Source organism: Molothrus aeneus, chromosome 8 (assembly GCF_037042795.1).
Source record: "Molothrus aeneus isolate 106 chromosome 8, BPBGC_Maene_1.0, whole genome shotgun sequence".
Lineage (NCBI taxonomy): Eukaryota > Metazoa > Chordata > Aves > Passeriformes > Icteridae > Molothrus > Molothrus aeneus.
Window position 1 is genome coordinate 1,363,819 of NC_089653.1, and position 14,133 is coordinate 1,377,951.

At 41.7% G+C, this 14,133-nt stretch overlaps 1 protein-coding gene across 1 annotated transcript in view; it reads left to right on the top strand.

Annotated features, from left to right (window-relative positions):
- MYPN (myopalladin) overlaps positions 1–14,133 on the top strand; it is a 47,302-nt gene that overhangs the window by 23,879 nt on the left and 9,290 nt on the right. Inside the window, exons 11-14 of the mRNA XM_066554766.1 lie at positions 1,048–1,192; positions 12,134–12,355; positions 12,802–12,951; positions 13,776–13,855. Coding sequence (XP_066410863.1) covers positions 1,048–1,192; positions 12,134–12,355; positions 12,802–12,951; positions 13,776–13,855 — 597 coding nt within the window. The remainder of the gene's footprint in view (positions 1–1,047; positions 1,193–12,133; positions 12,356–12,801; positions 12,952–13,775; positions 13,856–14,133) is intronic.

Here is a 14,133-nt window from a genome sequence, read left to right on the forward strand (position 1 = left end):
CAGATGAATGTTAAATATGGTAAATATTGTTAAATATGGCTGTTAAATATGTTTTCTGCATTTCAGCTTTCCTGGGTATCAGCCCAGAGCTGAATTCCCACACAGCTAGGACTCCTTTTGCTGAGATTCAAATCTTGACCCCTGCATGGGACAGTCTTAGCAGGGCACAGTGGTCAGGAAGGAGCCTGAGCAGTATCTGGGATAATCTGTAAATACCTATTGAAACTTCAGCTTCCCTTTTTGGCATCATCAGTGACAGTAATTCTGGCTACACAAGGAGTGAGAGCTCAGTGTCTGCACAACAACACAGGGATGATGTTTGCAAAGCAATCACCAGTTACCTTTACCTAGAGCCTGTTACCAAGATCCCAACACCTGTTCTAGTAAAATACCAGAATATTGTGCACTTCCCAGGAGTGTCCTGCTACTTTGCTCCAGCACAGCACTCTCACAGCCTCCTGCACTCTCACGGCCTCCTAAATTCTTATTTGGGAATTTAACTCTTTTCAAACCTTACTAAAATCAAACACACATCTATAAAATAAAAACAAGAAATAACTCTTGATATTAGGTGTCATAAAAGGGTGAGAGAAATTAAAGAAGTAAAAGTTCATGGAAAGAGTAAATGATCAATGAAGATGTGAGATAAAGATCAATGAGAAATTGTATTAACTTTAAATTATTGCCTGATAGCAGTCAAATGTACACATTGCACACCTAAGGTAACACCTACACTCATTCCTTTAGCATTTACTGTGACATCATTATTGCAGGATAAATATAAATGGAACTTAGATGTTTATTGTAGCATTACAACCCTTACATTCTTTAAGATGTGTATTTTTAATTTCTACTGCATGGGAATGGGATGCCCCATTAAGATAGTACCAAAAAAAAAAAAATCATATCGTGAATTGTGCTGTGGCTCCTAAGTAAATAAATAATAGGTTCCACCATAATGTATCATAACATACAGGTGACATTATATATATAAATATATATAAATACTGATTGCTGCATGTTAGTATCAGAATTTTCTTTTAATAGCCCAACCCAGGGATTAAAGAAAAACCTGAAGCCTCTGCCATTGGCAACAGAAGATTCCATTCGGGAAAACAAAGCTGCACTCGTAAAGGACCTGGAAAGAAAACTGCATTTCAGAGAGGATGCTAATCAACAAAGTGCTCAGCAGGTAAGAAAATCAAGAGTTATTAAAGTAAATTTCACTCATGAACAAGACATATATGATGGTGTGGGAAAAAAGGTGTTGGTGAGGGTGAGCTGCTACACAGCTTTGCAGGGGGAGCTTTCGTGTGAGTACTGGTTTGGAATAGCAAACTGGAACTTTAAACAGAAAGCATGAGGGATGCAGCTGGAGAAAATTCACTTTGTGACTGAGCAGCATTTTTCATTTCTGATCATCTCAAAGGCTGGTATAAATGTAAAACTTCCTTATTTTCATGAAAGCTTTTGGACATTGGCTTTTACTTTTTTGCTTTACAAGTTCCTCAATTCATTGCACACACAGATTCATACATTCCGTTTTAAATCAAGGGGAAATGTAACAAAACAGTTTAGGATAAGGTTTTTGTTTTTCTTTCAGTTGAACTAAAATGGGCTTTCAATTTCCAAATGTATTTCCAAATTTCCAAACTTATATGAATTGACAGGGACTTCTTCGAGAACTTTATTATAAGATTTTAGTAAAATAAAAAACCTTTTACAAAGTTCAAGGAACAAAATACAAGTTCACTCTTAATTGGAATCAATAAATGCACTGGATCTGAGCATTGTCTATGAAACTAAAGAAGAAATAAAAAATGAAATAGTATTTAGGGGTTGAGATGAGTAAATCAGGTTGAAGCACCCTGACCAAACAGGCTGAGCACTGTTAGACAGCTGCCCTGCCTGCAGGTGATTGTTCCTCTCCCACCTTGGCCATGGAGCCCTCCACAAGTGTCCCACCTGCTCAGGCCTAATGCAGAAATCAGGGTTTGCCCCATCTGCTGTCATCCAAAGAACCTTTCCCAACATCCATCAGCCCTTCTGACCAAGAACCTGCAGAGAGAAGCAAAACTGCCCCGAGGCTCTGGAGCAAGTCCCCTCTGTGGCCACTGCAGTGGAATCCCTGGGGTTTCATTCTGCTGCTGACCTTTCTTCCTGGCACAGCACACTGCCAAAGCTCTTGGAGTAAAACAATTGGCAAGCAGAAGGTTTTGCAGATGGATCACAAGTGTTACAATTTGTACTTGCTATGCTAGTAAGACAAATTGTTTAGAGAGCTCCTGTGAGACAGCAGTCAGGCTCTGGAGTTAACTGCACAATGACCTCTTCAGAAACAATGATCACTACCAGTGCCAAAGTTATCTCTGACAGCAAAAGATATTTATACTCACACTTATTTGCTATTCTGTATGAGATCAAACCTAAATCTTAATTCTCAAATTCTTCGAACACTGGAAAAGTTCAAAGGTGGCACTTCTCTAATTGCTACAGTAATTAGAATGCCAATGGCAATGAACTAAAATCAATAAAGGTTTCCTCATTTTCCTCTCAATTCCCAACTTTAATCCCTTCTGATTTTACTCTTCTCATCTGACAAAAGCCTACTCCAGCAAATTCAAGCCTGAGTTTTCTCCTCAATGAAGGCAGTGACTATTTCAACAGATGCCAGGATGAAAAGTATTTTGTATTTTCCAAAATTCCTATTGCTTTACACTATACAGAACAAATCAACATCACGAGAATAATATGCTGGACTGCTGCATTCACACCCATTTATTTTGTCCTGTTTTTTCCTCTCACAGTTAACACAGAATTAAAAAAGGAGACATTTTCATTCCACACATAGAATATCTGTATTAAACCAATTATTGTAATGGTAGGGCAGGGCTTACTCTGTCATAAATACAAATGCAAGTCTCCTCTGTGTGAGAGATCACTGCATAATGGAGTATAGCATCCAGTAAGAATCTCAAATGTTGGTCTCCTTGTATTGTCTACGTACTATTTTAAAAATTCCTTCTCAGAAATGTGTCCTCTGGTGTATTTTTATTTAGAGCATTTTACTGGGACCCCACATTTCAATAGCAGAGTTCATTCCCATTTACAATACCTGCAGAGCACACAGGGATCATCCAGAACAAATGCTGCAGATGACAAGCCTGTGCCTTAATGTCCTGGTACTGTCTGGTATTGCTACATAAAGGGCACTAATGAACAGGAGGGATTTGCATTCTGGTGCTCTATTTATTATCTAAAATTGACTTCCATATGAAAAATGTTCAGCTCACAAGATGAGATTTTCCTAAGTGTCAGCATTATGCACTCAGCATGATATCTGATAATCCAGATGTACTCCTTCTGTTTCATCCAGTACATCATTCATCACCAGCAATAAAGAAATCCAGCATCAGAACAGAGCTGGGAATTTTGCTGATGCTGCATGAGACAGAACAGATTAGTCTCTGGGCTTCCAGAGCCATGATGACCAGGAGGTGCTGACAGAAATACAAATATGACTTTGCCAAGATCCTAACTGCAACTTTGATCAAGTACATGCAACAACAAGCTGTCATTTTTAGCAGAAAAAATGGTCATGCCCCTCATTTCTGCAGATGGTGGCAAGTTCTAGTGCCAGGCGAAATTTCATCACAGCCAGGAGTGCTGAAAAAAATGTGATCCAGCTACACCCAAACATCTTCAGGCAGATTTGCTCAGTTCTTTCAAACAAAAGGGGCACTAATGGCTTTATGCAATCCCAGGAAGGTGTTAGGACAAATCCCAGGACAGAGGAGACCTGACTCAGTGTCTTCCTTGGCTCAAAGACAATTGAATTCCTGACTCTGCACTCCCATAAGGACAGGATTCACTCCTTGCCAGTGGGTATGTGTTGTGTTGGTGCTGAACCAGGTTGCTCAAATAATTCAGCATTCTTTAACAGCAGCAGAAAAATCTGGAAATTCCACCTTTCAGAGCAGGTTCTGTAGCAGGGGACCTGAGCTAGAAAAGCTAGGAAGAGAGCTAGGTGGTGGAAAACCACCTCCTCCAGCTCCAAGAACAAAACTTCAGACTTCAGGCACCAAGAACAGGCCCCCAGCTAGCAGGACATTTCAAAGAGCATTTCAGCTCAATGATTAGGGTCCTCTCAGGAAGCTGTTAGCATTTTTTTCTTCTAGACTGTGATGGAGAAAAGGAACAGAGACAGACTGAGACAGAAACCAGTCAGTCCTGCTTTCTACTGCCCAGAAACCAGGACAAAAATCTCCTGTATTCTTGTCCTTGCTGTAGTGGATGTTTCAGTATTTCTGCAAAGTGAAAGAGGACAAGAAAGACAAAGATCCCATCCACTCCTCTCCAGCCCCAGAATGTTTTACTGGCACAAAGCTGGGAGTTTTCTCTTGGAGACTGACACTGAAATGCTGTGAGACCAAGCATCCAAGTGTCATCACCTCAGTGAGTGTCAAGGAACTGCAGCACCTGAGGAAAGGAGAGCACAGGCAGCCTTGGCTCCACTCCCCAGGTTCTGCCTCTCCAGTCCATGGGGCCTTTCCTCTGCCCTACAAGTAAAATATCTCAGTAATCTTCAGTTAGAATGAGTCATGCAGAAACAAAAAGATGTGTAGGGAGAAAAGGAAAGAAGGAGACTTTGGGGAGATTTTGGCAAATGGAAAAATATAAATGTCTAATGGAAACTAATTCTTTTCCTCTGGTATTTGAAAGCATTCACAGGCTTCACCAATATAAATAAATCTATAATTATTTCCTCTGTTAACAGAGGAAATTCAGCTTTACAGGCAAAACTTAGAAATTAATGCTATTATCTCCTCAACATTTTGTTATACAAATAATATAAAATAGAAAAATGATGTCATTAAACCTCAAAATCCTCTAGAGTAATAAAATTAAATTAATTATCCATGCAATAATAAAGGAAAGCAGAGTTAAATACCAGGGCCTGGTTTATACATTTTGGTTAAAAGAGCTACAAACCATGCTCACACCTGTGTCATTTACTATGAAGAACATCAGGTTGCAATACTGATTGGTTGTGTTGTACATAAGACTCAGATTGCAGCCTTATTGTTAAGACATAGAAAAAACCTACAGCTGTTTAGAAAATTATGCACAGCCTCACATGAATATCCTTTACCTCTGCTAGAGAATACTTGGTAAGAAATTTCAGAGCAGAAGAGATGCAGGGTTTGTCCAAAAGCTTTTTGATCACTAAAAGCCAAAGCCAAAGTAACACCCCAACACTGATCAGACAGAACCAGCTCCTGGCAGTTCCCTCAGTTCAGAAAGGCCCACAAATCACCCAGAACTCTGCTCCCAGGGCACCGAAATGACACTTCATTCAATCACTCCAAAAATCTGCCTCAAAATCAAGCTTCACATAATATCTCAAAGGGCAGCCAATGTAGGCAATTTTAGACTAAGGATGGGAATTTGACCACAAAGATTTCCCAAGGAAGCTTCTCTCTCTGTACTAGAAATGAAAAGATTTGAGAATCTGACCAAGAGAAAATTATATGAATATGTATAAACTCCCTGTAACTGTGGCAATGAACATGGAACAACCACTTGTGGCTGCCTTCTCAAGACCTAGATGTAAGCAATACCAAAGTACAGACAGGTTTTCATGGCAGGGATCCTGGCTGGCAGAGCTGCCCAGGCTGGGGAGGGAAGCTGAGCTCCTCATGGGTGCACACACTCCCTCCAGCTGCAGTTCTGTGGAACTGGACACGGCAGCTCCATGGGCTTGCTCCTCCATTTCCTTCTTGCTCAATCACTCTGAACTGCACTGTGAATATTGTCTAGCTCGACAATGACTTGTTAGGCTCTCCATGGGTTTGTGTTTGGGCAAGCATGAGGTTCATGCCCCATACAATTCACCTGCAGGAAACAGATCACCCCAGTGGCACCTCTTCGTGGACAGGACAAGTGGAGCAAAGCCTGCACATTGGATCTGCTGCTTTTGACTCCCACTGCTGAGAGGGAACAGGGAGAGGGGAGAGAGCCCAAAGTGATCAGGAGATTCCAGGCAGAGTAGCCTGGATGAGACTGTGAAGTGAAGGAGTGCTACAGCTTGGAAGCAGATGCTGAGATGCAATATATGCCACTTTCTTAGATAAACTGTTACATGGATTTAGAGTAATTCTGCCAAAAAGGCAATCTAGTAAAAGTTACAAAACTGGGATTAAATTGGGAAATTTGTCTAGTGTTGGCATTAAGTTGGCAACAGAATTGTTTTTACATAGGATATGATAATCAACATTTGAGTAGAGCTCCCCTAGCCTTCCTGTTTGTGGTAATTTCCATGAGTTACTATCCTAACATCAGATTGACTCTACAAGCTTCTACTAACTGTTAGTGAATATACATACTAAATGTATGTATATTCAGTGAATCCTGCTGAAGATAAATTAAAATCCTGCTAAAGATCCTGCTAAAGATAAATTTTAACTACAACAGATGCAGGATTTTAGAACTCATATTCATATACAAAGGTGCTTAGAATCTAATGGGAATTACTACACTCTGGGCAATTCTTCTTTTTGGTCAAAAATGTTCCCAGGGAGCAGAAAGGCCCAGGAGTTAAATTACTTGACAAGACTTAGGAGAGCATGATCCAGCTCTGCTCTGTCACAGATTTTTGTGTTACCTTAACAGGTCCCTCAGCTTCTTTAGGTCTCAATTTCCCACAGGTGAAATGCAGGTGATAGCCCTGCCCTGAAGGGTGCTGTGCCCTCAGATTGTCAGAAATGATGGTGATGGGGCCACACAGATCCATCACAGAGACAAAATGGTGTGAACCTGTACCTTCAGCAAGGCTGGCAGGGAGAGGAGATTTTGTTTGTTGTGCAGGACAAAGTGCAGCACCCCAGCAGCAGCTACAGCAATATTGGCAAGGCAGGGCAAAGGCAAGCAGGAGGAAAGCTGCATTTCACCTCTCTGTCTGCCACAGAATTCCACCAGAACACTACCAAACCACTTCAGATACATATTCAGCACATTTCCTGGCTTTGTTTTGGCCAGTTGTAAGTCTTTTACCCTTCAAACTATACTGTGACAATACTAATACAAGCACCACTGCCTACTCCCCTTTTGCACACCATGCACACTAAACACTGTGCAGTAGATGCAGGAGAAATAGCCAGGTTTCCAAAGCTGCAATCCACTCAGCCTATAGAAATATATACAATTATAGATGCATTATATACATTATACTTTGTACTGAGCATTACACCACTGAAGAGGAGCCTGAATTTTTAGCTGGTAGCTATAATAATTTAAAATATCTGGCTACTGTACTGAGCAAGTGTGTGAATTACTGCCTGTAAAAGTTTCATGTTCTAGGAAAGCTGCCAAAAAAGGAGCTGCAATGCTACACTTTTGACTCCAAACCAGGGCCTGAACCTTTGTACTCTTTCCCTCAATCTCCTCAGTATGCTGAACTGCAGCCTAGTTTTAACATTGTACCCTTGGCTACATGGGCTTCTTCTTTGTGTGACACTTTATGAAATATTTGTCTGAACCACAACAACAACACTTTGCCCTACACCACTGTTGTAATCACATTCAGAAATAGGCTTATGGCTTCTGTGATAAACACAGTTCTTCAGAAAGCCATATTAATCCTAAAAGAAAACCTACCAAACAAGCAAAAACCTCCAAGGTTATACTCTGCATACAGAGGTGCATTCTCACTTCTTTCAGAGATTTCTGTTCTTTATGAGAAGTTTGGTGTAACACCTTCAGCCTCTGAACGTTGGTGTTCAAATTTTCACAGCAAAGTTACCTTGGTCATGTTGGATTGGTTGTCAATTGATACAAGCATAAATATGCACACAGAACAGGTTTAGAAAAGCAAAGACTGAAGTGTGAGGGCAACACACAGGAAACAGGGGCTGTGGAACCCTGACTTGAATGTCTTTAATTAAAAATGTATTTTTGAATAGAACTCCTTCAGATGAGCAGTCAAACTGGTGCAGTCAGCCTGCACAGCTCCCTGCAGAGCCCTGCAATTGTACAAGGACACCCAGGGCTGCCATGGGCAGGGAGCAGCTGCCAGCAATGACAACCCAGTGCTGATGGTGCAGCAAAATGCTTCTGTTTTCACAAAGTGCTACTTTTGTGCCTCTTTCTGTATACCCAGGGTCACATGCAAAGAAACGTGGGAGAAAACCTGTCCATGATTAATTTCAAAGAGTCCCATGAAATGCATTCCTTCCTCTGGTGTATTTTCTTTTGCAAGCAGACATTTGAAAAGGGGGAACTGCACATTTTTCTTAATGAAGTAGTCTGTAAGAAGTTAATATCCTCAGCACATCAGCCAGGAAACAAATCATACACTGCATTCACAGAAAGCTTTTTAGGATCTAAAGCAGACACGAGGTTAATTTGGTTATGTACAACTTGAAAATGATTGCTCTAAGTTTTATTTATGTTAGTTGGTTAGATCACTTAAGACAGATCTGCACTTTTTGAGTAGAGGGAAAAAAAGATGTATTTGGTTTCCTCTGTAGGCCATCATGGCTACAGCAACCATAAACTATGAATTTCTCATAACATACCATGACTTCTTTTGGACAGCAATGATTCTAGAAAAAAAATCCATATGAAAACCTGCTGACTAAACTCAGCTGTCTATAAACAATACTGGACTGTGCCATCAGCTTGCAATATTTCAAAATTTAACTCTGTTCTGCAGCATTTTGTTCTGCACATTAACATGATGCCTTCAAAGTGCAATGGCAATGCCTTTCTAGCCCCATTCCTTCCCTCTGCTGTAGCAGAGGGATTCTTACAGGCAGATTCCTTCATGATTCTGCCTTCCTAAAAAGACACAGGGCTGTTCTCAGTCTCAAGGGTAAAACACCAATGGCTTAACTTTCCCTTGGAACGCTAGAACCAGTTCTTGCCAACTACATGGGAAAATGATCCATTTGGTTGGTGAGGAATCAGAGAAACTCGTTTACACTGGCTTTAATGAGATGAGAATTTGATCTATAAAGCAATTTGCTGAGAGCTGCTGCATGAGAGCAGAAAAGCTGGGGAGATGAAACTCTGTCAGGCTGTTTGGTGCTCCCAGCTGAGGAGGGGCTGGTACCAGGCTGTGCCTGGCTGCCAGCCCCTGGCACGGCTCACAGGGGCACAGAGCAGCCAGCTCAGGGCTCTGCTGGGCACAGCTGGGCTCAGGGGGCTCTCACAGCACAGCCAGGGAGCAGAGAGGCCTGGCAGGGTGGGGCAAGGTGCCCAAGGCAAGGAGGTGTTACATTTAATATTTATGTGGGGTGTTACATTTAATATTTATGTGGGGTCAGCGCTTGTCCCACCAGGGACAGCACACCACATCTCAGCTCCATGTGACAGACAGCCTGGAGTTTACTCCTCCTGCTCCTTCTACAGGAACTCAACTACTCCTTGATTGCTTGCTCTGACCCCATGCAGCTCCTGGGCAATGACACAGCTGCATTTAGAGCTGCATGGGACTGGCTCAGAGTCCCTGTGCAGACTGAAGCCAAGTTATCACCGCTACCCCAGGGACTCCAATGCCCCAGGGAAGGATCCTGGAGCATCCTCAGCTCCCTGCCAGCGCTCCTGGAACCTTGCGGCTCTCCTCACTGCTCTGCAGCTGTGTGGAGTGAGCAGCCCTGCAGCATCACAGAACAAGGGACCAGGGCAGGGAGGAGCAGCTCCATTCACCAAATTCCTTCCCTACCTACTCCAAACTGGCTGCCTTTTCCCACCATAGCTAACCTTGAGGCACCCTCCCCAGCACAGACATTCTAGATGGAAACACACAACATCTACCACTACAGTCCCAAAACCAGACATTACCAGGGTGTTTATTCAACCATAGCAACTTCCAACTTTTTCTACCTTGTGGCTGCCACATTTTCACCCCCAAGTCTTACAAACTCCTCAAAACTCCACTGTAATATCTCAACTTTTGGCCACTTCTGTCTCCTTGGTCTCCTGAAGAAAGCAGAAGAGTTTGTCAGCTAAAATTTTTTGCTGCCTCCATCTTTTCTCCCTGCTCTCTGGAAACTGTTGGTCAAGAGCATAATCAGCAGTAGGATGGAATGGCCAAATGATCAGGGAGTTAATTGCCAGTATTTTGGGATAACTGCTGGTTCTTTAATTAACTTTCTATAGGATTTCAGACAAGATGCATTTTTCTGAACCTTGTTCTTTCAGCAAATTGAATATACCTAAGGATTGGCCACACCTTTATTTACTACTTTCAGTAGTAAATAGAAATTTACTAAATAGTAAATTAAATTTACTACATCTTCAATAGAAGCAGGAAAACTCTGGGCTCAAAACCTGCACAAATCCAGGTCTAAGCAAACTGATTTGTCTTCTACAGGTAATAGAAGATTTCCCCCCAAAAAGGGAGTGTGTAATGACTCGAGCAAGGAGCTCCAGCAGCTGTGAGTGGCAGGGCAGAGGGCACAGGGTGCTTGCTACCTGACAAGTCCAGCCAGGTGCAGCTGCAGGGCTCCACCCTGCCCAGGACAAACACTGGTTTGGAGGCACAGACTGAAGCTGGCTCCTGCTCTGAGGCTTCACAAGACACAGCAAGAGAAATTTGGTCAAATGCCTCCTGGTCTAGACAGGAGATTTCCTCATGCAAAACAGCAAAGTGATAAGACATTTCTAATTGAATCAGGGGATCAGGAGAAAGTTCATAATCACATCAAATTATCTGGAAATGTTCCTTTATGTAGGAATATGCTGGGTTTACTGCATAATTTGTTTAATCTTCTAAGAATTTTAATGTAATATATTTTGCATTCTCAGTTACACCAGCTAGAAATCTGTCCAAGTTTAATCTGATGTTAATTACTCTGAAAATATTTCCCTTTCTTCCTAATTTTCTCTTTTTAGTTGGTATAGTTTTCCTTAATTATGAACTAAAATAGCATTCATTTCTATAATTAGCAGGTGACTAATATTTGAATGCAAAATCCTCAAAAAATTGATATGTTTTAATGATTTCTTTTGATCAACAGTGTGCAAGAGTGTAATTTTTTTTTGACAGGGACTTAGAGGAGTTACATGCTTCATTCCTTTTGCTGCCTGTGAAAGAACTCAGTGTCATTACACTGTGCAGGCTCATGCTGCAGTATCTGTGCCTGCAAACCAAATTCAGTTTCATGATGTCCTAGCTTTACTTAGGCTTTTTTATTTTCTTGTAGAATTAGTCTAAAAGTGCCAATGCCTGCAAATACCCCAGTGTACAATACTTTTTTCTTGACCTAGAGATGGGGCAACTGAGAGGAGTTTCATAAACTTCTATTCTATTTTCAGTCTCATGAGAAGGGTGAGAAATACAGATGTTTTAATTCACACCATCACAATCAGAAGCCAGCTATTTCCTAATTACATTATAAGTGTTTCTTGGCCTGTCAGCTTTTACCACACCATGCTGTAAATGCCTTAAAGCCAATAATCTAAAATTATCCCTTTTGGTCCTACTACAATGCATCTTTCACAGTTCTATTTCTCCAAAGTATCCAGTCTTATTTGCAAGGCCATCCTTTGAAACTTGTTTCTAGCTCCACTTGTCTCTCAACAATATCTCTGTCACAGACACATTTTATGAAAAGTCCTTTCCTTAGGATTTTTCCTCCTGAGAAGCTGAGAGACCTCAGGAACAAAATGTAACCAATGGTTATCTGCTGCTGTGGAATGCAACAGGTGCATCTGGGATTGGGCTCATGTGGTTGTTTCTAATTAATGGCCAATCACAGTCAGCTGGCTCGGACTCTCTGAGAGTCACGAGCTTTTGTTATCATTCCTTTTCTATTCTTTCAAGCCTTCTGATGAAATAATTTCTCCTATTCTTTTAGTATAAAAGAATAGAAGTTTTAACATAATATATATATCATAAAATAATAAATCAGCCTTGTGAAACATGGAGTCAGATCCTGGTCTCTTCCCTCTTCCTGGGAGCCCTGTGAACACCACCACATATCTCTGCTATTCCACAGCATTTCTAAGTCAGCATTTTTTATCTCAAAGTTTGCACTCTGAGCCTCCTGTCAGGCTCTGAACTGTCTCCAGCTGGATGTCCAGGGCCAGGCCCTGGCAGTGTGGCTCAGAGCTGTCCCCTGTCCCTCAGGAGTACCGCATCTCCAGCTTTGAGCAGAGGCTGATGAACGAGATCGAGTTCCGCCTGGAGCGGACGCCGGTGGATGAGTCAGACGATGAAATCCAGCACGAGGAAATCCCCACGGGCAAATACATTGCTCCCATCTTTGATAAGAGACTCAAGCATTTTCGGGTAATGGAAGGATTCCCTATTACATTCACCTGCAAAATAGTTGGAATTCCTGTTCCTAAGGTAAGTCATTCTCACTGGAACTGCTAAGGAACAAAACCCAACTCCCCAGCAGTTTCTGTTCATCCCTCCTAAGCACATGGCTCTGTGGAGAGAGCTCCCAAATGAATCATTTCCCCACCTTCCTAAAATCACAGTATCTGCGCCTGAGCATGCATCAGGCCTTGGGGTCCAGCCACCTGCCTCCAGGAGACACAGAACTGCTCAACCCCCAGAACTTCCAGAGAGATGAGAACTGATCTAAGCAGTAACGTGCCTAGAGCCAAGGAAAGAGAACCTGACAGGCCCAGCTGTGACATGCAGCTTCCTGAGCTCAACCTGGAATCATTGGTTCACATTACAACTGACCTGCAATGTTTATAACATTCTCAAATTGTATTAGCTATCACTCAACTTCTGTTATTTTTCTAGTTACTGTTAAGTCACGGGGGTGTATCTGATCACTACAGGTCTACTGGTTCAAGGATGGCAAGCAGATTTCAAAGAAAAACACACATTTCAAAATGAACAGAGAAGAAGATGGAACGTGTTCTTTACATATTGAAGCTGCTACTAATGATGATGATGGCAACTATACGATTATGGCTGCGAACCCACAAGTAAGGTGTTTTATTTTCTTTTACAAAAATGCTTGTTTCCTCTTTTTCTAATATAAATTAATAGGAACACAAATTAGGCCACATGCTTTGACATCAAGTGGTGACTGTATCACAAATCAGGTGCTTCAGAGCATAGGAGAGGAAACCATGTAAAGATGACTGATGAAACTACTCCCCTGTTACACAGACAGTCAAAAGCACTCGGGACTTTTCCCCATGTTAGTGATTCCTGCCCTGTCCCCTTCCCACTCTCTGTTGCTGATAGGCACCTTTTGAGATGTGCTGACAAGACAGACATGATGTTTCAGGCAGAAAGAATAGAGCAGGAACAAACGGTTACATTAAATTTGGAACTCCTACTAAACACAATTATATGCTTTATCCAGGATGCTAAGATGTGGATCTGCAAATAGTCTCATTCCCTTACACCATTCTCCTTGACCCCATTTAGAAGTACATTGATCAGGCAACTTTTTCCAGTTTAAATGTTTCTCTTTTGTGAAATTATTTTTCTGTTCAGTTTCCTTATGGCTGCATTTCAAAGCAGGCCAGTACAAAGGTACTAGCAGGCAGTACCTGTGGCATGAATAAATAAGCAGGGACAGGCACCACTGCCAAATGCATTGCCACAGCCTGGAAGAGTTTGGGAAACCCCTGCCTCAACTGCAGGCCAACAGCATTTGCTTTGGGGAAGTGGTATTCTCACTATAGCTCAGCTACTTTTTAAAAGTAAATTCTAATGCACTGCAAGGTTCTGTACTTATACTTTAAAATGAAATAAGGCATTAACCAACTATTAATTCTGTTTCCATTGTGAATTGCAGGGGAGGATCAGTTGTTCAGGACACCTGATGGTTCAGAGTGTCCCTTTTCGGGGACGAATGTCCACAACTCAGCCTCACAGGTGAAAGAAAAAAGTCCTGCAGAACTTCTTTATGCTTTTTACTGAAGGCATCCAAAATAACCACTGCATTCATTGAACTTCAGTTCTCAGTCATAAAGTGGAAATAACAGCAGCAGTTCCCTCCCAACAGGTCACTTCTATGTTTTTGAAGGGCATCCTCAAATACAGGGAAGTTTAAGTATGATTTCATTTACTCGTTTTAGTGGAGCTAAAGGCAAGGGATGGATTAGCAAAATGAAATTCAGCCAAAAAAAAAATCAAAAAGAAGCAAAGGCTGG